The sequence below is a fragment of the Arvicanthis niloticus genome, chromosome 2, assembly GCF_011762505.2.
Source record: "Arvicanthis niloticus isolate mArvNil1 chromosome 2, mArvNil1.pat.X, whole genome shotgun sequence".
Taxonomy (NCBI): domain Eukaryota; kingdom Metazoa; phylum Chordata; class Mammalia; order Rodentia; family Muridae; genus Arvicanthis; species Arvicanthis niloticus.
The window spans coordinates 50,026,392-50,049,988 of record NC_047659.1 but is presented as its reverse complement, the minus strand read 5'-3'; the positions used below and the strand labels follow the sequence as shown (position 1 = coordinate 50,049,988).

The 23,597-nt window shown below is 34.4% G+C and overlaps 1 protein-coding gene across 5 annotated transcripts in view; it reads left to right on the top strand.

Moving 5' to 3' along the window:
• Lnpk (lunapark, ER junction formation factor) overlaps window positions 1–21,830 on the top strand; it is a 64,163-nt gene extending 42,333 nt beyond the window's left edge. For 3 of the 5 annotated variants that reach the window (XM_076928918.1, XM_076928919.1, XM_076928920.1), the window contains 6 exons: window positions 4,490–4,687; window positions 10,918–11,023; window positions 12,402–12,472; window positions 13,171–13,341; window positions 14,797–14,879; window positions 15,017–18,503. In XM_076928918.1, the coding sequence (XP_076785033.1) occupies window positions 4,490–4,687; window positions 10,918–11,023; window positions 12,402–12,472; window positions 13,171–13,341; window positions 14,797–14,879; window positions 15,017–15,202 (815 nt within the window). In that variant the 3' untranslated portion in view covers window positions 15,203–18,503. Of the gene's footprint in view, window positions 1–4,489; window positions 4,688–10,917; window positions 11,024–12,401; window positions 12,473–13,170; window positions 13,342–14,796; window positions 14,880–15,016; window positions 18,504–20,858 lie in introns of those variants that run through there. The other 2 variants (XM_034495051.2, XM_034495050.2) reach the window with 2 other exon arrangements.
• The last annotated feature ends 1,767 nt before the right edge of the window (window positions 21,831–23,597 follow it).

Here is a 23,597-nt window from a genome sequence, read left to right as displayed (position 1 = left end):
ATTCTCTTTCCTTCTCCTAGGAGGACTCTGTCTGTCCCCTTGTCCTTTACTCTGTATTTAACCTCTGTGGTTCCTTCTCCTAGGAGGACTCTGTCTGTCCCCTTGTCCTTTACTCTGTATCTAATCTCTGTGGTTCCTTCTCCTAGGAGGACTCTGTCTGTCCCCTTGTCCTTTACTCTGTATCTAACCTCTGTGGTTCCTTCTCTAGGAGGACTCTGTCTGTCCCCTTGTCCTTTACTCTTTATCTAACCTCTGTGGTTCCTTCTCCTAGGAGGACTCTGTCTGTCCCCTTGTCCTTTACTCTTTATCTAACCTCTGTGGTTCCTTCTCCTAGGAGGACTCTGTCTGTCCCCTTGTCCTTTACTCTGTATCTAACCTCTGTGGTTCCTTCTCTAGGAGGACTCTGTCTGTCCCTTGTCCTTTACTCTGTATCTAACCTCTGTGGTTCCTTCTCCTAGGAGGACTCTGTCTGTCCCCTTGTCCTTTACTCTTTATCTAACCTCTGTGTTTCCTTCTCCTAGGAGGACTCTATCTGTCCCTTGTCCTTTACTCTGTATCTAACCTCTGTGGTTCCTTCTCTAGGAGGACTCTGTCTGTCCCTTGTCCTTTACTCTGTATCTAACCTCTGTGGTTCCTTCTCCTAGGAGGACTCTGTCTGTCCCTTGTCCTTTACTCTGTATCTAACCTCTGTGGTTCCTTCTCCTAGGAGGACTCTGTCTGTCCCCTTGTCCTTTACTCTGTATCTAACCTCTGTGGTTCCTTCTGCTAGGAGAACTCTGTCTGTCCCTTGTCCTTTACTCTGTATCTAACCTCTGTGGTTCCTTCTCTAGGAGGACTCTGTCTGTCCCTTGTCCTTTACTCTGTATCTAACCTCTGGTTCTGAAGATTATAGCCTGGTTATCATTGACTCAACAGCTTTATCTTTCTTGAGTTTACCTCATTCAGAATATTTTTTTTCTAGTTCTATCCATTTACTTGGGAATTTTCATCATTTCATTTTTTAGAACAGCCAAGCAATATTCCATATTGTAAATGTACCACATTTTCTTTATCTCTTCATCTGTTGAGGGGCATCTAGGTTGTTTCCAATTCCTGGCTATTATGAACAAAGGAGCAATGAACATGATTGAACAAATGTCTCTGGAAGGATGAGTATTTTGGGCATATGCCAAGAGTGGCATAGCTGTCTCATGGTAGATCGATTCCCATCTTCCAGAGGAACTTTGCCACACTGGTTTTTATAGTGGCTGTACAAATTTGTAGTTTCAGCAGGAATGGACAAGTGTTTCTCCTACTTCACGTCCTTATTGCTCTTAGCCATTGTGATGGGTGTAAGATGAAATCTAAATCAAGAAAACTTTTTTAAGAACAGAGAACAAAACTGAGACATATAAATCAATTATGATATCATCTAGTATAAATATGAGAGGAGGGCATGCACCAAATAAGAGCAGTAGTTTCCAACCTATGGGTTTCAACCCCTTTTGGGGGTGAATGACCCTTTTATAGGAGTCACATATTAGATATCTTACATATCAGATATTTACATTATAGTTCATTACAATAGCAAAATTACAGTTATGAAATACAAAATGAAAATATTTTTATGGTTTGGGTTTACCACAACATGAGGAACTGTGTTAAACTGTGTTAAAGTGTGTTAAAGGGTCACAGCATTAGGAAAGTGAGAACCACTGGGTTAGAGAGAGAGAGAGAGAGAGAGAGAGAGAGAGAGAGAGAGAGAGAGAGATATTGAGAGAGAGAGATTGAGAGAGAGGGAGAACTCAAGTTTGATGGTGATTGGATTCGGAAAGTAGAGGACAGGAGGAGTCATCAGTAAATTACCCAAATTACTAACAAGACTCTTGAGAGGCATTATAAAAATAATGCCTGGTAGTATAATGCTTTGGACATGCCACCCTTTCCATGTGAGAATCTGCAAGCAACTATGTGCCTTCACAGTTTCATCTCCAGTTGCTAGGAGATAATTCTGTAAATGGTCTATAGCTTCCATGAGCCGGGAGTTGATATTCAAGTCACTATTGAAAATGCCTAGGTCAGTTTTGGAAAATAAAAATAAGTTAGTTATTTTCATTATAGAATATTCATCTCAAGAATTATTAATAGAATGCTACAGATGCAGATTTTGTTTTCTGCAGTTAGATTTTCACTAAGGAAACTCAGAAATAACTTGTGAAATATTTAGTATGTAAATTAATATTTGTATTGTATTATTTTATTTAATTTGAGTGATTGCCTGCATATTTATCTTGTACCACATGCATGCCCGGTGCTGGAAGAGGTCAGAAGAGAGCATTAGATCCCCTGGAACTAGAGTTACAGACTATTGTGAACATAGGTGCTGGAACTCATCCCAGGTCCTGTGGCAGAACCAGCACTGCTCTAAACTGTTGTGGGAGAGACATCTCTCCAGTCTCCTTTATATCTGTACTTTTAAAGAAATGTTTAAGATCTGAAGAGATGGCTTAGTAGTGAGAAGCACTTGTTCTTACAGAGGACCTGGGCTCTGTTCCCAGCACCTATATGATGGCTCACAACCATTTATAACTCCAGTTCCAGGGTATCTGATGAGGATACCAAGCATGCACATAGTGGACCTACATACATGAAGGCAAACACTTACATATAAAATAAGTAATTTAAAAATACTTTTATTCTATGTATATGAGGTGTTTTTCCATTTGTGTAAGTGTGCTACATGCCTTCCTGGTGCCTATGGAGTTAAGGTTACAGACAGTTGTAAGCTACCATAAGGGTCACTGTGGAAACTAGATTGCTTAAGACTGCTTACATTATTTTTTTACTTTTCATTTTTCTAGTGTTAGGGATTGAATTTAGGGCTTTGCATGTTCCTGGCAGATGTTTCACCACTTAACTATAGCCTCAGCCCTTGATTTTTTTTTTTTTTTTTTTTTAAAACCCTGGATCTCCTCATATAGCCTAGGCTACATAATGAGTAAGTGAAATAAGAGATGCCATTGATTTAGAAAAGGCAGCATGCATATGAAATAAACAATAGAACTAAAAGTTTGAATATAGTCTTGTCATAAAGTGTTTTATAATTTCTTTTAAATGTTTTTTTCTTTTGTTTAATATAGTAGCTTGATTTTATTGGTTTAAAATATGAATTTAAAACCAATATAGATAGGCATATGCTCACACTTGGTGCTGAATTTTGTTGACTGATTATTAATGAAAATACTAAGTCATCCTTCTGTCAAGAATTTAGTCTAAGGCTAAGAATGTAGCCCAGTTGGTACAGTTTGCCTAGTGTATGTGGAGTCCTAGCCCCGAAGCGATGTGGCATGCCTCTAATTCCACTACCTAGGAGGTGGAGGCCAGGAAGATCAGAAGTTCCAGGCCATTCTCAGTTACATAGGGCGCTGGAGGCCAGCCTGTGATTTAGCACCCTGTCTAAACAAGCAGAAATGGAAAACCTGTCAGGTAGAACCCACATCCAAAGTGTCTCATGCACTTCTACTGTTTAGGCCAATCAGTGTATAATGTTTTTAGTTTCAGCCCAGTCGTTTAAGCTCATGACAGCTTACTATGATATGCAGAATTAAAAAGTTAAAAAGGGTTTCTTTATATGATATCTAACACTAAGGTGTAAAAGGGAATGTTAGAATTTCCTTTATGTCATCTAGTAAGGATCACAAAATATTCAGTGTAGCCAGTTAGTAAAAGGCTCTGAGTGCCATATGCTCCTTTTTGCAACTGTTTGAAAGCAGCTATAGACAATATGTGAGAGAGAGAGATGGAGAAGGTGGGTGGGGGGAGAAGGCGGGAGCGTGGGGAAGGGAGGGATGGGGAGAGTGGCAGACTTTTATCCAAAAAAACCTCACAAAACCAGGAAGCAACTTAAATTTAGCACATTTGACTAATCTACTACAGAGAATTTTGTAATTTTTAAAACTGAAAGCTAAGGTTCAAGTATGACAAAACATTACATATTCAAAATGGAAATTTTCCTTCTCTGAATGTGTTAGTATATATAAGTGTGGTAAAAAAAATAACCATAGTATGAAGAAATAGGTAGCAAAATAATGAAGTCAAGTTTTTAATAGAATTTTATGACTACTTGGATTATTTTATTATACCAGAATATATATGGTATATTCCCTTATTAAAATTACTATTTTTAGTTTTGAAAGCAAATCTGCTGTTTGAAGTTAAACTAGTTCTGATGTTTCCTTTTTTGTATTGTAGGAAGGCTGGCGATTTTATTATATTGAATTTATTTTTTAAAATGCCAGTAGGTAGACAAATCAAATTTTGTTGTATAAACATACAGTTGAATTATGCATTCATAAAAGAGTCCTCTACTTTTGATATTATGTAGAGTTCACATTATAAGTGGTTAAATGTAGTGTCTTTTGGTGCCACAAAATTTTAGCCAACATCATTTATGGTTGTGGCTAATATGATATATTGGACATTAAGTCTAAAATATGCTTATTATTCTCAGAGATTCGTCAGCGAACTGCAGCTCAAAGAAACCTTTCTCCAGCACCAGCAAGCTCTAATCAGGGTCCTCCTCCACAAGTTCCAGTATCTCCTGGGCCAGCAAAGGACGCTTCAGCTCCTGGGGGACCGCCAGAAAGGACTGTTGCTCCAGTCTTCCCCAGGCGCCTCGGATCCCCTGCTACTTCAGTTCCTGGAATGGGTAAACAGAGCACTTAATGTTATTTACAGTTTATATTGTTTTCTCTGGTTACCAATAAAATGGGCCATTGTCAGACAGTATGGAAATGGCATTTCATTTGGAAATAGCAGAGCAGTTATCTGATTAAGCGGGAGTTCCATATTCAATTAGCTATAACTCTTTACAGCTGGCACCTTGTGATACCAAAACCTATTTCTTGAGCTCATTTAACTGTTATGGCTTCTTTGTTTAAATGGCAATAAAACTTTGTAGCATTCTGTAGTCTACAGTGTAGCATTATCTTTTTATATTCAATTCTTAGAATGGCTCCAGATTTATATATGGTAGGGATAGAAGGGAACACTTTAGAAGTACTTACATTTTTTGCAAATTCCTCATATCGATAGTAAAATATGACAATTACCGTATTTCAGGAAGAATATTCAAGCATTGTGGTGTCTGATATTATTTTTTGTAAATAGGAACTAGTAGATTCTTTTCCTTGTAAGTCATGGAACTGTAGTCTTCTCTGATAGGCTCCTTTAAGTGCTATTAGGCGTGTGATAGATCTGTAGATTTTATTTAGGGGTATAACATACTCTGTATTTTTTTTTTTTTTAATGTGTGATTAGGGGCCCTAAAATCCACTCACTGCTCTAGCGGGTGACATTATTTCATGTATATTTCTATGTCAGATTATTAAATAAGAGTAAGCTATACTTATGGCATTTAATTCTAATTCAGGTACTTTAGTATTTCATGACTAATTACTATTATATAATTAGAGTTTATAATTTGAGAGTAGATACTTTAATCAGGTAGATAATTAAAGGATTTATGTAAATTAAAAAAAAACTAGTGTTACTTATGGTAGATTCTTGCTTGAGATTCTTTAAAAACTCAACTGAGACTATAGAAGACTAGGAAACTATTGATTTACAAATTAAAAGAAGTGACTACAAATGAAATGCATAAAAATTTTACAGCATTTGAGATGATTTTAATAATACCTTAACATTTTATGTGTAATAATAAAAGTAGTCATATATTTTGTGAAATTGAGAAAGTTAAATGGATTAAAAATAATTAATTTGAGATACCCATAACTTGTAAATTCAAGTTTTGGTTGTTTAATATAAGAACTTTGGGTAAGAGTCTTTAACTCATAATGCAACTTAACCACTTATGTAGTTATAAGGACTACATTATAGCATAGGGCTGTACAAGTACCTATAGCTTAAATTTTATGTGTATATGAATAAAGCATGTTTTGTTCAAGTTTTTAATTAGCTTCTGTGGAAATATTATTTATATTGTACATTGCCAAAAAATGTGAAGGAGTTAAATAATTTATAATAGAAAAGATTAAGAGTTCATTTTTCTATTTTAATGTATTTGTAAGAGAATCAGTTTAATTTATATTATCACAGTACTTCCATATGCTAGAAAATTAATAACCAGCAGGTACTTGGTAATTTGCCAAACAGTGTAAAAATGCCCAGTATTCCTACACTAATTGCTTTTAATGTTTATTTACTGTTGCCCATGTAGCATGAATATTAAGATGCACTATTTTTAAAGTTACCAGGTTAGTTAACCAAGTTATTACCAAGTTGCAGAAAGCTTAAGATACTTTAATAAAGTCTTTTATGTGCCCAGATTGCTTTGTGGACATGATCACTTTAAATATGTAAAAATGTAAATACTCCAGCAAGTTAAGTTGATTTTAAAATGCTTTTAAAATCTACCTGGGAATGTAGCTCAGTGGTAGAATGTTTGCTTAAGTGTTCTGTTAGCTGCACATATTTTTTATATTTTTAATTTATTTACTTTTTATTTAGCTAAGTATTTTCTAATTTTTGTTTTGATTTGCTTTGCATACTGAGTTATTTAGATATAACTTAATCCTAAATGTTTGGCTGAGTTTTAAGCTGTTTTCTGTTGCTGATTCTAATTCTTCTATAGTCAAAAAATGTCCTGTGTGCTGTTTGGAACTGATTAAATGTATTGAGACCTGTTTTATGACCCATTATATCATGTCTTTGTAACTGCTTTCTGTCTGCTTGAATAAATGTGTATTTATTCTTCTTGGGCAGAGCAGGTCCATTAGGTAAAGCCAGTAGTAGTTGGTGTTCAAGTCTTCTGTTTTTTCCTAATTTTATGCAGATCAAATTACTGATAAAAAATGTTAAAACTGTCAACTATAATTTTATATTTGTTTTTTTTCTTAAATGTATTAAATCTTCTTAAATTTTTTTTAGTTTTGTTGTATGTGTTGGAAGCTTTGTTATGGTGCACTTAAGTGTTTGGCATGTTCTTTAATGAAAAGCTATCACATTTATTCATTTATGTGTGGATATGCATGGGTGTGTGCATGTGTATGAAGGTTAGAGGACATCTTAGGGTTTTAGGTTCTCTCTACCATGTGGGTTCCAGAGATTGAATTTGGGCCATCAGGCTTGATGATAAACACCTCTATCCACTGAGCCATATTGCTGGTCTCTTGTTCTTGATAAGTTGATGCCTTTGTCATTGTGAACTTTATAGTCATTTCAAGGTTTCTTATACTTAGTGTTAGCATATTTATATATTTTCTATAATTTTTACTTAAATTTATTTATTTTTCCTGTTTTTATTAAAAAAGTTATACAGGCCATATAATGAACAGTTGCTTTTTTATTCAGACAGACTGTTTCATCATAGGATTGTCTGGAATTTGATGTAATGATGATGTGTGGGTTTGACTTTAATGTTCCATATAAAGTAAACTCATTTGTTCTATGCATGTGATACCCTGTTCCTCATTTTTTCTCTATCCCTTTGAACTGAATTTTTTTGTAACTACATTTAACCTTTTTTTTTTTTTAACTGCCATATTTTTGCTAACACTTTTTTTGGCATATGATTTTAGTGGTTGTATTGAGCTTTAGTAAGTATCTGTAGTCACAGTTGTTCAAGTGATATGATGCCATCTCACATACAGTTTTAAAGATCTGACAATAATATTACATTTTTCCTCTCTTGGCCTTTGTGTTATTTATTTAATGTTTTTTTTTTTAAAGTTTATTGGACTTTCAGATATTATTGGGGATATTACTTTTATATTTTTTACTTTTTACAGTTAATGTGCCTCTTTTCATTTCTTTTATTTTTACATTTTATTTCTATACATATAAATCTCCCTATTATTTTTTCTTTAATCAGTTATTCACCCTCACTATGTAAATTTGACTGGCTTGTAACTTGTTATGTAAGCCAGAGTTAAACATGCTTCTGTCTCCCAAGTGCTGGGATCAAAGGTGTTCACCACCAAGCTCTGCCTTATATGTTTGTGAACCTACCTCCCATGGAGGACAGAAGGAAGGCATTAGATCCTGTGACCCTGGAGTTACAGTTGGTTGTGAGTCTTCGTGTGGGACCTTAGAAACAAGTCTAGTGCCTCTGCAGGAACCACTAAAGCTAACAGGGGAGTTAATAGACATCAAGCTCCTCTGCAGCCCAGATCCTTTATATTCAATCTCTGTCACTTTCTTTGGCCTTAAGGACTTTTAAAAATCATTCTCATAATGTAGTTTGACCAATGATAAATTTTTTGAACATCTGGGAAAAGACCTCATTTTGCATTGCCTTTATTTAAAAAAGATATTTATGCTGGATATATATTCTAGTCTGACTGCTTTCATTTTCAGAATGTTAATGATAAGTCTCATTTTAGTTTGCACCTGATGAACTCTGCTGGCATTCTCATTTTCTTTCCTCTATAATGTACTCTGGCCTTCTTTTAAGCAGTTTGCTAATTTTGGGTGGGTGGGATGCAAAATTATATATTTGGGATTTGTTAAGATTCTTTGATATGTACTTTTAAAACTTTCAAATTTGGGAAAATATGTATTTCTTAATTATGTATATATTTTTCTTTAGGGAACTATTTATTTGAGTATTTGATATTGTTCATAACTTACTGATTTCCTCTGCCCCCTTAATTTTTGATCTTTTTCTATTTTATTTTGTATGGTTTCTATTGCTATGTCTTCAAGTATACTATCTTTCGTTCTTTTTTAATTTCGTAATTATATTTATGTACAGAAACTTAGTGTACATTTAACCCAGTTTAGTGGCGAGTTCTTTAGCCTTTGCCTTCTCCAGCTTGGCAATGCAGGCCACAGACTTAGGACCCAGGACGTTGCCTCCCCAGTGGCGGCGGATCTCGTCATATCTGTCGTTATAATTGGTCCTAATCGCTTCCACCAGCTTAGCTAGAGCACCCTTGTCTTCCGAGTTAACCTGTGTGAAGGCAACAGTGGTGCATGTCTTCTTGTGGACCAGGTGCCCCAGGCTGGCCTTTCCCTTGATGATGTGGTAGGGCACCCCTATCTTTCGACACAGGGCAGCCAGGAAAACCACCAGCTCAATGGGGTTTACATCATGGGTAATCACCACCAGCTGAGCCTTCTTGTTCTCCACCAAGGTGGTGACTGCATTGACTCCTGCTCGGAGGACAGGTGGTCTCATAGTTGGGATGTCCCCTTTGTCAGCGGCTTTCTTCTCAGCACTGGCCAGTAGCCTTTGCTTCTCCTCTTGCTTTGTCTCTGGCCTGTACTTGTTGGCAAGCTTAAGCGGCTGAGTAGCTGTTTGCCTGTCCAGGGCCTGGGTGAACTGGTTAATGGCAGGAGGTACTTTGAGCCGCTTCTAGAGGATGGCTCTTTGCTGCTGTAACCTGATATAGCAGGCCAGTTGACAAAGTGTGTTAGATCTCTTTGGCTGGATGTCCTGCCCAATGCCGAGGAGGTTCTTGGGCCTCTTCTGGAACAAAGAAACCTTTGTGGCCTCCTGTTTCTGGATGACAGCAGGGGCCAGGGCCACCTTTTTTCCCATGGACTTCTTTCCTTTGGACATCTGCTTGGCTGGAGGAGACAGCCTAATATCTTTTTAAAAAGAATAATGTCAAAATGCTTATTTATTCCATCTATTTTTTTTTAACCTACATATTGTAGACTTCATGTTTAAAATTTAGTTTTGGTATTTTAGTTTTTTTCTCCATGTCTTTACTTAACATACCTAGTCTTTCCACTAGATTCTGAAACATGTAAAGATAGATATAATAAATGTTTTAGTACCTTTGCCTGCCGATTCAATCATGTCTGAAACAATTTTTATTTTTCTTATTATATATTGTATTTTTGTTTGTTTGTTTACATGGCTAGTATTTTTGAATGCCAGACATTGTAAATTTTACAGAAATGTTTCCTCCTCTTCCTCCTCCTCTTCTTCTTCTTCCTCCTCCTTTTTCTCCTTTTCCTCTTCTTCCTCTTCCTCCTCTTCGTCCTCTTCCTCCTCTTCTTCCTCCTTCTCCTCTTCCTCTTCCTCCCTCTTTTTCATGCTTTTCTTCTTTAACTCTTGGAAATAGGCAGTCATTCTGTGAATACTGTTTCCTTTAATTTTTTTTGAAAGAAAATTTTCTATTCTCAGATAGTTTCTTTAGGATGCATGGGCCAATCTATAATCTGCTGAGTGTTTTGATAGTCTCTCTGAAGGTGTTTCTTTTTTTCCCTTCATGTCAACCCTTTTCTTTTGCACTGTTATGTGAATTTGAGCTGCATAGGTTTCCCCAGAGTTCTAGTGCTGGCTTCTCAACTCTGGGAGACAGCTACAGTTCCTCTGAGTTTATAGCCTCTTACCTCTGCTTACAGATTGTCTGTATAAAAAGGCTGGGGGCAGCAATTGGGATGTAAAATGAATAATGGGAAGTTAGTAGAGGAAAAAACAGCAAAAACCAAACAAAAAAGACTGGACAGTTGCAAGGGCTTGTCTTGGTTTTTTGTTTGTAAGTGAAATTTAACTTATATTGCTTGACACACGTGTTGTTAATTCTTCACACACTTAAAATATTTCTCACAGTCTTTTGGGAAGATAAGCTGATCTGTTACTCTGAGTCCTAAGTGGAAGTCTTCAAATTAGTATCATAGGCTTTTAGGAGTAGGCTATTTTAAAATTTAGTTAGTAAAGAACCCTACATAGTTTCATATTCTAATGAATCATGTTGGTGGTCTTGCTGTAGTACATATGTAGTATATTTCTATAGTATGGTAGCTTTAATGACTATTTAATGTTATACAGAGATTTATAAGAGTATTTTGTTGCTTTGTTAAAATCTTTTAAATGTTCTAGCATACTTAGACCACTTTGGAAGTTGAATTAAATCTTGTGTATCTTATACATACAAATTTTATGTGTTTTTATTTATTTGCTAGGCCTTCATCCTCCAGGTCCACCTTTAGCAAGACCCATTCTCCCCAGAGAACGAGGTGCTCTGGATAGAATTGTTGAATATTTAGTTGGTGATGGTCCACAGAACAGGTAATGTTTTGATGCTAGTAGTTAAGGAACATGAAAAAACATGGGCCAGTGCATGTGTGTGTGTGTGTGTGTGTGTGTGTGTGTGTGTGTGTGTGATGTTTGGCTTATATTTGTACTTTTTAGTTCTGCTATCATATTAGAGAAATTGAATTATTAGTGGATTTTTATATCCATTTTTATATGGATTTTTATAAGAATCATTCTTATTGGTAGTGATGGAAATTCTTCCATTTATTATGAAAACAATTTGCATTATTTAGCTCTTAATAATTTTCAAATGTTTCTCAGATTATTATATTACTTGGTCCTTAATATAATTCTAGGACAGTAGTTATGAGTGTGGAGAACATTTATCAGTATGTAGACTTTCAAAACAATTCATGAGGACATGTTGGATAGCTGTACTAACTAAATGTTTATATAAGTTGTATATTATTCAAAACGGAATAAATGATTCTATTAAGCCAAGAATCTCTTGAGTTCTGATTAGAGAATAGAAAATGAGAACAATATTTAAGTGTTACTGATAAGTAAGAATTGCACAGGAACCATATTGTATAAAAATTTACTGTTTGCCTCAATTATATAGAATTAAATGTATTTTCTACAAGATTCTTTAAGGCTTTTTTTAATTTTTAATTTTTTATAACATTTGTTATAAATCTCTAAGAAGGTCCCTATCATTTCCAGTCTTATCTAATCACAAATTTGGAAGCCATTATCCCCAGGAATAAATCATTGAGAAAACTGTTGCTGAACTTAAAAAGGTTTTTTTAAAAAATATTTTTTTATTATGCATATGTGAATCCAGGTGCACACTGGAGCCAGAGGCGTGAGTCCACTGGACCTGTAGTTGCAGGTGGTCTGAGATGCTTGGTGTGGGTGCTGGTAATAAATCGCAAGTCCTTGGAAGAGCAGCATATGCTATGATCTTAACTGCTGAGCCATTTCTCAAGCCCTCAGCTACTAAACTTGTTTCTGTGGATTAGAATTAGGGTATATTCAGCTGTTCCTTAGTTTATTTTTAGTATCATGTATAAATGGTATACAGATGTCTATATGTATACATGCATACATATATACACATCTATTTGTATGTGTGTGTGTGTATGTGTATGTATGTATGTATGTACTTAAATGCTTTATGCCCTGTGTTTATTTTATTTTTATTTATTTATTAGTTGCTGGGGAAAGAACTCAGGTTCTTGCATATGCTTAGCAAACACCCTGTCACTTTTCTATACCAACTCTTAAACTACCTTTCATACTGGTTGTTAATGACTTAGTAACATTCATTTATTATGGTACAGCTGAGTGGCCTCACTGGTGAGCTTTATCTGTATTTGTAACTGGTGTCTTATTTTCCCTTGTGGTGTAGGTATGCCCTCATATGTCAGCAGTGTTTTTCTCACAATGGCATGGCTTTGAAGGAAGAATTTGAATACATTGGTAAGGACTTATGGATAGTTAGGTTTAAATGTTTTACTCTGAAACATCATTCTCGTCCACTCCCATGTAATGTTTCTTTAGGTACTGCCTGTACATATTTACCAGGTACACTGTCTCCTTATTTAATACTAAAAACAAAGCAGAAAAGATAACTCAAGTTTTTTCTTATAATGCACAGCCTCTAGGCCAGCTATTCTCAGATGTTCTACTATCTACAGGGAGTCTGAATTAATTATTGGGGGTGAGATCTAAGCATTAGTGTTTACAGTTAAGGTCATCAATTATTTTCACATGCAGCTGTTATTAAGTGCTCACATGATAAATTATGCTACAGAAATTTAACATAATATATTTTCTTGAATAAGATTCTTGATTTCAAAATATATAATTATTTTATTGACTAGTGATGCAAGTTTAGTCAATTACTTAAATAATTATTATTTATATAATTTTGCTATTCTACTGCTATTTAACCTTTTATACCTTTTCTATAAAATTAATAATTATATTTTCATAGTAATTATGCAAAATGCTTTAAAATTAATGTTGATTTGAATACCTATTATATAATAAGGCATGTCAAATAAATTCATGTCAAAAATTTATAATTTGAGTCTGGCTACTTATAAAAGTAATCTTGGGAGTTGTCTGATAAACTTTTGAAATTTGGTTGATTGATTTTTTTAAATTCTATGCAGCTTTTCGGTGTGCCTACTGTTTTTTCTTGAATCCTGCAAGAAAAACGAGACCTCAAGCTCCACGGCTTCCAGAGTTTAATTTTGAGAAGAGGCAGGCAGTGGAAGGCTCAAGTTCACCTGGTCCCATGTTACTAGAAAGTGTACCCTCACCAGAAAGCCAGCTTACCGAAGGTATAATTATGTTAACTAAAGTGTTTGTTTTGGTAATGTGTGTAGCCTGATAATATAAGCACAATATTTATTAAAGATGACAGTGTATTAATTTATCAGATTCTTAAGCATGCACATGTCAGCTATTGCTATGATGGCTTCTTCTGGGATTGCTATGATGTGTTTCAGTTTTCAAATGCAGATCATGTTATGATCAGCAGTGTTTAGCACCCGTTGGTTAAGCATTGGCATTGGAATGAACTCTTGTAAAGTTTGAGAGACTTGACTAGTGATGCTTCTCTGGAATCATTTTGATGTATCTAACTCAAGCATTTTGAAACAACTGTTTCAAGGACAAAATATTTAGAATATGTGTGGGTAGAATACTTGTGTGTCTTCCACTCAAATTGGGAGAAATGACCAGAAAGCAAGAAACTTAGGAGCTGGGAAGTCATCTTTGCATGTTTAGACAACTTAGTTAATAACACTGTGTTTCATTTGGACAGTTTATTATTCGAGGCCCATGAGCTTAACATTGCCTGCGATAAAGGAGCCGCTTTATTATGTAGAAGTAAGATTTATCAGAACTTATATTTTAGAATTCATTTTGCAACTCTAGCTTAGGAATTCTTAAGGAAGTTTCTTGAAAAAAATGGAAAAGGTGAAGTAGAAAACTGCCAACTATTTCTTATTACTAGTATTCACTTAATCTTTTTTGTTACTCAGTTCTAAATTATGAGGATGGTTAAACTTATGAAATAGACCATAATATCGTGATGCTATGCCTAGTGTGTAAAAAAATACTGGAAATTGACAAATTTAGTAGCAATTATCATTTACATATGTTTGATTTACTTTCATAAAAGCATCTAAATTGCTTTAGCTGGATTATGTGAAACAATGAATATTTTAGATATCACAAGGTTAGTATGAGATTCAAGGGTTTTTTTTTTTTAACTTTGAAGAATGAACCTGAAATAAGTGTGGAATTGGGCTTGGCTTTTGGCTTACTAACAAGTATCAATGTGAACGTGAATACAGACAGCTATGACTGAGCCTGTGTACTTCCAACGCTGCGTGAATGCATCTTCATCTGGAAGTCTGCAGCATCAACTCCAAACACAGTGTCAACCTTTTTCTTTTGCTTAAGTCATGCTCTGAGCTGCATGCTGACACATGCAAATCATCTGCCTTGGCATTGTAGCCTCTTGGAACTGAGGATAAAGGATTTTATACTGAAGATGCCTAGAGGAAACACTGAAGTCCTTTCCATGAGTAACCTTGCTTATGAAAGCTAAAGTTAATGCTTGAAAACCAATAGTATTTTTGGTTTGATTTTTTTTTTCAAAGAGGAAAAAAAAGCCAACAAAATATAAATCTTGATAATGGGTCCTATTTTTTATTTCTTCTACTAAGGTCAAGATGGATAGTTAGCAAACAACATACAGCTATACCTTTCCTTCTCATCTAATCTAGGAGGAACAATACCTCAGATGGCTCATTTTCTATCTGAAATCTCCGGAATGAAGTCTAACTGGCTCAAAGTGAACCCCAGTAAGGTAATGTTAATAGGTGAAGACCAAACCTGAAGCAGGGTCTGATGACTCCATAGTACTAAAAGCTGAAGCAGCAATTTTGTTTCATTAAGAACATTTTTAAAGTAGTAATTTTTCTTACTTCTCTTTGGATCCATCAGAGTGGCTGGCCATCTTTTTTCTTTTTGGTTCTTCAGAAGACAGAAACTTTTCTCCAAGACTTCTATTGTTACACTACGATACAGTATCAGTCTAAAGCTGGATCCTATAGTAAACGATGCCAAGTATTTCTGATGAACAAAGGGAGCTACATTTATTTTAAACACGGTGATGCACCATGTAGTTAAATTGAGCTATTAAATAAGACAGTGTGTTTTCAGTCATCTATTTTGTGCTAATAGCCAATGTAGCTGGGAGATTAAAACTCTGATTTCTAAATTCATCACTGTTGTAGAAAATTGAGAACTGGACAGACAATTTTGTTTTCATTTTGTGTCTTTAAACATATTGAAATAGCTTCTTGATAGCAGAAACTGTACAGATTATGTTATTGGATTTACAAATACTCTGAAAAGATAACTTCCTTCTGAAGTTTGCTTTCAACAGATATCCAGCAAGCATTTATATAAAGGATCAGGAACTAAGACTTGCTTTCTCCTCCTAGTCTATGGCACGTGTCTTTGCAGTTAAGTTTTGTTTGGATTCTGTAGTAGAAGAATTTGCATTTAGGATAAGGTTTTTTAAAATTTCTGAATCATATTTTAAAACAGCATATGGAATCTTGGCAAGTTTTCAGCAGAGACTTAGAAGAGATTACTGTTATTCCTTAATTTTTTTTTAATTCTAGAATTCTACATCCAGATACTTAGATAACAAATAACAAAACCACAAAAAATTAGGGAAATTAATTGCTTTATTTCTAAAACTGTACTAGGTATGGCATACCAAAAGGATTTGCTTTTAAATTCTTTATTTCCTTTTATGATTAAATGATAATATATAATACATAATACATAAAAATTAACTCTGCTGACATTAAAGTTGGTTAATTGGTTTTTTTCCTCTCCCTCAAAATGGGGGTCAAGATAACTCAGTGAGTAAAAGTACTTGCCTTGAAAGTTTGATAATCTGAGTTTGAATTCCTTGAGTCCACAGGACGGCAGAAAGAGAGGCTCCACAGTGTTGGCCTCTGGCTTTTACAGGCATGCTGTGGCATGTTCACCACCCCAATACTATTAATAATGATGATGATAAATAAAATGCTTTCCAAAATACTATGCTATTTAAATGAGTAGCATTCTGTTTACAGATATAATCAGAGCAACAAGAGCTACATTTTTGCATAAGTTTAGTGATTCTTTTTTTGCTATTATGTTTGAAAAAATATTGTTTCCATTTTTCAGTTAGTTGTGTTTGTTTAGAGCTCATGTAATTGCTTAACTAAAATTAGCTTGTATTCACATGGTAATATGAAAATTCATGACTTCAATATTGGCAAAAATTAGGTAAGCTTTATACAATATAAAGTTTGTCTGGTAATTTGATACCTATTTTTTTCTTATATGCAAAGTACTGTTACTGTTAGGTTATATTGGATGAATAAGAATTCTGTTTTCAGTATTTCTCTTATGCTTTAGGAAATTTTACTATTTGATAATATCAGTCTTCTCACCAGCTTTAACCTTTATTTATGTTGAACTTTCTGAATAGTATATTGTTGTAGTTTGTTTTAGATAGTTATAATTTTATCTTTGGACTCATTTTTAATCATTTTTGGATAATGGTTTAGTTTTAGGTCATTCATTGCTTTGCAATGAAACTTTTTTTTTTTTAATTTATTCTTCTCTCATATAATACATCACAACCATAGCTTCCCAGTCCCTCAGCACCTCACTTCTCCCCACACCCACTGCTCCTCCCCCCCTGATTCCCTTTAGAAAAGATCAGGCTTTACACTGATAGTGATTGAACACAACATAGCAAGTTGTAGTAAGACTAGGCATATACTCTCATATCAAGACAGGATGAAGCAAACCAGTAGGAGGAAAAAGGTCTCATGAACAGGCAAAAGAGTCAGAGACACCCTCAGTCTCATTGTTAGAAGTCCAACAAAACCCTCAAGCTAAACAACTACAGCATGTAAACAGAGGGCTTTGCACACAGACACTTGCAAGCTCTGTGGTTACTGCTTCAGTCTGTGTGAACTCCTGTGAGCCCTGCTTAATTGGTTCTGTGGGCCATGTTCTCCTGGTATCCTCGACCCTTCTGGCTCTTACAGTCCTTCCTCCCTACCTTCTGTAGGGTTCCCTCAAGCCCTGCCTAATGTTTGGCTGTGGGTCTCTGTATCTGTTCCCATCAGATGCTGGAGGAAGCCTCTCTGATGATGATTGGACTAGACACTGATTCTTTGAATATAACAGAATATCATAAGGAATCATTTCATTGACATTTAATGAAACTTTGTTTAATTGAATTATTAATCATTGATTAATAGCTAAATAGTACTCTGTCTTTTGAATTTTAGTGTATACACACACACTAATGTATATTTAGAAACTGGTCATCATTTAGTGGAATTATTAACTGAGTCATTGTTATGAATTGAGGTGGAATTCATGTCTTTGTTCCTTAAATATATTGACAAATCTTGTGAAAATAGTTACATTCAGTATTGAGTTTAAATTGTCTAGCTGAACTGAGGCTTAGTCTGAACATTAAGTTACCAATTGTTATTTGGCGGAAGAACACTGCTCTCTTAGTAATATTGGAATGGAGGTTAGTGGATAGGAGTGGGGAATGAAACAGAGTGTGTATTGTTTTTGTTTTATCACGTTATGATATGCTGTTTGTTTGTTTTGTATTATAGAGGCTAAACTTAATTTGAATTATTTTTTCTTTCATATATAATTAGATCATTCAGGTTACTATTTTGAGTTTTAGTCTTTTGGTGTCTTCTGTTCAAGTACTAACATCTTTTAAAGTGTATTTTATATTTCCAAACTATTTTAATTTTCAGCGTCATTTAAAACAAACAAACAACAACCCACCCCCCATTTTTTTTTTTTTTTTGTTAGACTAGGCAAATGATGTTCCCATAGAAATAAGTATTTTGGTTACTTGGTTCCTGGTTAATACATGATCTTGTTATAATGCTCTCATGTTTAGATGTGAAATTGTTACAGATCTGTTACTACTATGTACCTGATCATTTAGAATTTGTTTGTATAGTTTCCTGTAACATCAAATCCTATCATTGTGTCATAGGCATGTCATGTGCCAGGGTATGTGTGTATGTATGTGTGTTGTTCCCATCAAGATTGTTTTTCTACAGATCAACCCAAGGGAAGACAAATCCTTATAAATAAATAGACACGTCAGTTATTTTCAAGCCCTAGTCATGGTTTTACCAAGTTTTTACTTTTCTATATCTTTCCTGAAATATAAGTTTGACTGGAAACTGTCATGTTTTCTAATAATTGAGATATACAGTATTTCTTCAAATTCATGTATTATAGATACTTGAAATTTCTAGTAGTATGGTTCTATTTTTTTGTATTAGTTTTTTTTTATACAAACCTAGAATTTTAAAATTGTCTTTGACTTGGTAAAGTTTTGAAGTTAATAAAGTTTAATATAATAAACTTTGAACATTGACCCCTTTATTGTATCATTCTCTTACAATTTGTGCCTCTGTTCACTTAAACTTTGTGTTTGTGAATTGTGTCCTATATTACTAGGTTTTGGTGTTTGGTTGTTTTTTTTTTTTTTTTTTTTTTTTTTTCATTTTATATGACTTAATAGGTTGGTTTCAGAAGGCTTACTAAGCAAATTGCAAAGTTCTCGCCAAGTACGTACTGCTTTATGGCTAGAAGAGTTGTGGAAAACCATGACTCTTAAAATTCTGTGACTAAGTTCTGTGAGGCTTGTATTACAAGTGGTTGGCAGTTCCTAAGTTTCCTGCAGAAGACCTTGTTGGCTTTTATAGCAGAAATGGTTTGTATATATTCACAGTTCCATTTTGTTCTTTCTGCTTTTCCTCTCTGCCCTGCTCATTTACTGAAACTTGAGTGACTTAAAACTTTTTTTTCTTTGGGTTTCGGTTACGGTTTCAAGTAGTGCAGCAATGCCATTTAAGTTCTGTATTATAACAAGGTAGGATTCCTATACTCGTGTGTCACCGTATGATTTATGACCACTCCAGACTATGTTTTGTGATCAGCTATTTGGATTGTCATACAGTAAGACATCATTATGTGGCTGTCCCTAACTGAAATCTCCGGCTTTTATTCTGTAAAAGAAGAAAGTAGTTGTAGCTGATCCTGTAGACTGGAGTCCAGGATATTTGTTTAAGGAGAGAATACTTCTAAAATATTTTACAAGTTCTGACAAAAGCAGTATTTGTGTTTATTAAATTAGTATGCTAAAATCATGGATTTCTAATATTTCTATATTATTATGTGCATACTGTACATAATTTCTTTGCAAAACTATTTACTTTGTAAAATTTTGACTATGTTACAAGGCATTTAACTAGAATCTTTTGTTAAGCAGGCTGGCCTTCTCCCAAGATTTGTTTTGTTTGTATCAGTAACATTTATAGTTTATCTATAAAGAACATTTATGAGGAAATTTTGCCCTTGCTAAGGTCATGTGCTTTAATTATTTTTTCTGCCAGCAAGAATATTAATTTACAATGAAACAAATATTTTAAAGCTAAGTTTTTATTTCTGACTTGAAAATTAGGAGAGTCAAAGCATCTCTGCTTTTATTATTCCTTTCTTCTCTCTCATTTTTTAAAATTTAAAGAATTAAAGAAAGTTTTGTTAGTAAATTTGTTATTAAATTATTAAGTGATTTAAGTTAAAACTCAAAAATAGAATTTAAAGGGAGTAGATTTTCAGGTAGGGACTAAGAACACAACTTTCTGTTTATAGAGGGAAGGAAGAAAACCCTTTTCTTTGTCTTAGCACACTAAAGTATGCAGCATATTCCAGTCCCTAAGTTAAATAGTGAGAGCTTAGACAGGGACAAGGGGAGATGAGATACACAGATAGGAAACGTGGCTCTTGACGGTTTTTAATCTCTGAATAATAGAGATGTATATAAGATTTGGAAAGTACTGCCTACGTACACATACATACATACTACATATATATTAGTGCATATATGTATATACACAAAGGTATACATGTATACATTGCTTACAGTTTTGTTTAGGTATAAGAAAAATTATTTTCTGTTCAGTAACCTGGGTGATTGTATGCTTGTTTTGTTTTCTAGACTTGTACTTGTTGCTCTAGTTAGGTTTCTCTATTGATGTGATAGAACACCCAAACCATGGAAGAAAGGTTTTCTTTCATCTTATAACTCTGAGCTCTCTGGTCACAGTTCATCATTGAGGGAAGTTGGGTCAGGAACTCAAGGCAAGAGGTTTGGGTCAGGAACTGAAGCAGAGGCCACAGAGGAGTGCTGCTTACTGGCTTGTTCCCCAGGATTTGCTCAACTTACTTTTTTTTTTTTTTTAATACAACCGAGTTCACTTGACCAAAGGTGGCACTGTCCACAGTGACCTGGGACCTCACACATCAGTCAGTAATCAAGAAGTGCCACAGGCACACAGGCCAATCTCATGGAGGTAGTTCTTCAGTTGGATTCTCTCTCCCAGGTGACTCAAGTTTGTGTCAAGTTCTCACAAATCAATACACTTAAGAGTATTTCATTCTGTTGAGGTCTTGAGTTTTGGACACTGTGCTTGTAGATTTATCTTTAGAAGCCTATTGTATATGAAATTATTAAAGTATTAGCTTATTTCCTTCAGTTATTCAGTTATACTAATTCCTAAGTGATATGCTATAGAGTGAAGTACTTATCACAGAAAATGTAAAAGGCATTAGACCATTCTGCCATTTCTTAGCATGTTTGTATGTTTATCTTTGGCTTGTCTTATTTGGCAGTTTCGACATTTGGATATCCCTGAAGTCTTATGTCTTTTTCTCTTTTCAGACTCTTTAGAAGAACAAGATGTTTTTGATAATAGTACTGAGCAGAGAGATGACAAAATACCAGTTACAGAGCAGACAAGCCAAGTGATTGAAAAAACATCTGGTCCAGAGGAGCCAGAAGAGAACCAAGAAGAGACAGAGAACGAGGAAACATCAACAAGTGAAGCCAAGTCACCTGTTCTCAGAGCTGATTCTGTATCTAATCTTGAACCAAGTGAAGAATCTTTGGTGACAAAGTAGTAAATCCTTCCATGTGCCTTCAACTGGATATTTGTAGTCTTGTTGATGTCAGTTACTGCTTTTTTTGTGGTACTCAAGAAAAATTTGCCTTCTAGATGTACGCTTAATGTTATTTATATTCAGATTGCCCAGCAAGTTCAGTGTATCCAAGCCCTACCACTAGGTACTGAAAGTAAAAGCACGTGGTATCAGTTAATATGCAGAGACATAGCTGTTAGATACTTTGTGCATTCTAAAGTTTAAAAAAAATTGTTTTCTACATGTATAACTTGTAAATAATACCCATTTTGACATAGGAATAAATTTGGCTAGGAATAATTTCTTCCATAGTGTTTAACAATTGAAACATAATTAAGATTTTGAATACTTCATCATTAAATTTTAACTTTGGAGATATTTGCCAGTGGGAAGGAAATATCTATTTAGGTGTTTACATTAAGTGATGCTGAAAGCTGTAACCTTAATTACATATGCATTGGTACGAATTCTCAGTAAGAATGCAACTAAACAGTCAAGTGCAGTATTTCTTTTGATGTCTTTTATTTTACAACTGGGCCAAAGGCACATGATGTATATAGTTAGTTTATGTTTACATATTAATAGGAAATACATCTGCACTTGACTGTACTTGAATTCTTGGTATTTATATTTGTAATATAATGATGATATAGAAATGGTTTTCTTTTGTGTGTGTGTGTTTTGTTAAGGAAAATAAAGATGACCTAGAAGCGTTTTTTTCTTTGTTAAATATCTAGACTTCTTCACATAGTGTCTTGATGGATGACTTGGCTATCTGAAAAAAAAATCTTGGTAGGGAGAACTCACTGTATAATAAATATATAGCAAATTATGATGTTTTTCTTTTCATTTAGACTTTCAAAATCAGTGACATAAGAGGTTTAGTGTTTCTAACCAGAAGTGAAATTGTTCTGATTTTGAAACATATTAAGCTATAGGTAGTTTTTAACTTTGAGAAACAAATAAATGCATTTTTAAAGACAAGGCAGTTAAATTTAATGAAACTCACTAGATTGAATATATTTACCAAGCATCAGGTGGGAAGATTTTTTTGATGTAGACTAGTTATTTTTAAACACAATATGATAATTTGTTCTAGTTTTCTTTTATGTATCTTATATTGAAACAACTGAAGTGAATTTACATCATGAGGGAGACATGTTACGATAGTGTGTCTGGCTAATCTTTTGGCTATTGAATGTTTATTTAAACTAAATATGCATATTATCATTTAAAGGTTTATATTTATGATTTAATACCTCATCTGACATATATATATAAAAGAACCAGTTTGTTCATATTCTGAGTCATTTTAGTTTAGTGCCTGTAAATTCAAGCATGTGGAACTGGACTTGAATGTCAGCTTTGCAATCTTGGACATTTTACTTAACCTCTCTGCATTTATTTAATCTGTAAAATGAAAAGAATAATATGTTTTCCATAGGTACTAGGAAGTTAAAAATAATTTATATGTTATACCTAGCTTTCTTGCTAGATAATTAATAGATATTAGATTACATGGTAGAATTTATTACTATTATTATTGAAACCTTTGTGACATATAGAAGGGCCATAGATCCTTTTTTGGTAGACAATGAAATTAAAGAAAACTATGAACATTCAATTCAGTTGCTCTGAACAGAAGTTTTCTGCATTAATGTCATATGCACATGTCAGTGATAGAGTAAAGAAATGGAGAACTGAAACTAGAATATAATCTTTTATAAAAAGATGTGTTTATTTTTATTTTATGAGTATAAATGTTTGACTTGCACAAATGTCTGTGTCCCACGTGTCTTGACAGGTTCTGTAGAGGTCAGATACCTGGGTTATTTGAGAAGATAGTTACAGATGGCAGTGAGCAGCCGCATAGGGGCTAGGGATCAAACTTAGCTGCAAGAGCAGGAAGAACCCCTTAGCCACTAAGCCATTTCTCCAGCTTCATAGAACCTTTTTTGTTTGTAAATTTTACAAGTTGTGTGTGTGTGTGTGTGTGTGTGTGTGTGTGTTAGTAGCACCTTGTTGAGTCTTGTTAAAAACATCTGATGTGCACTTTTCAAAAATGAGTACCTCAGAGAAATGGGATTTAATGATGAAACCAACAAAATATAAAAACATCCCCCCAAGAGGGATATAAAGGGGGAGCTAGAGAGGTGTCTCAGTGCTAAGAATGAGAACTGCTCTTACAGAATGCCAGAGTTTGCTTTTCAGCTCCCAGCTTGGGTGGCTCGCTTCCTCCTGTAGCTTCAGGTCCACCAGATGTGATGCTCTAAACCTGGCCTCCTAGGACACAAGCCTAATGTGCACTCTCTTCCCCACAGTTACACATAATTAAAAATCTAAATCTTAAAAGGAGCTTAATAAAATAACACAACAGATAGGTAATTGTTGGTGTATTTTAAAACAGAAAATCTTATTCTGATGTTATAGTAGACGATGGCTGAAGTGAATGAGACTCCACATTTCTGATTATTAAGATAAG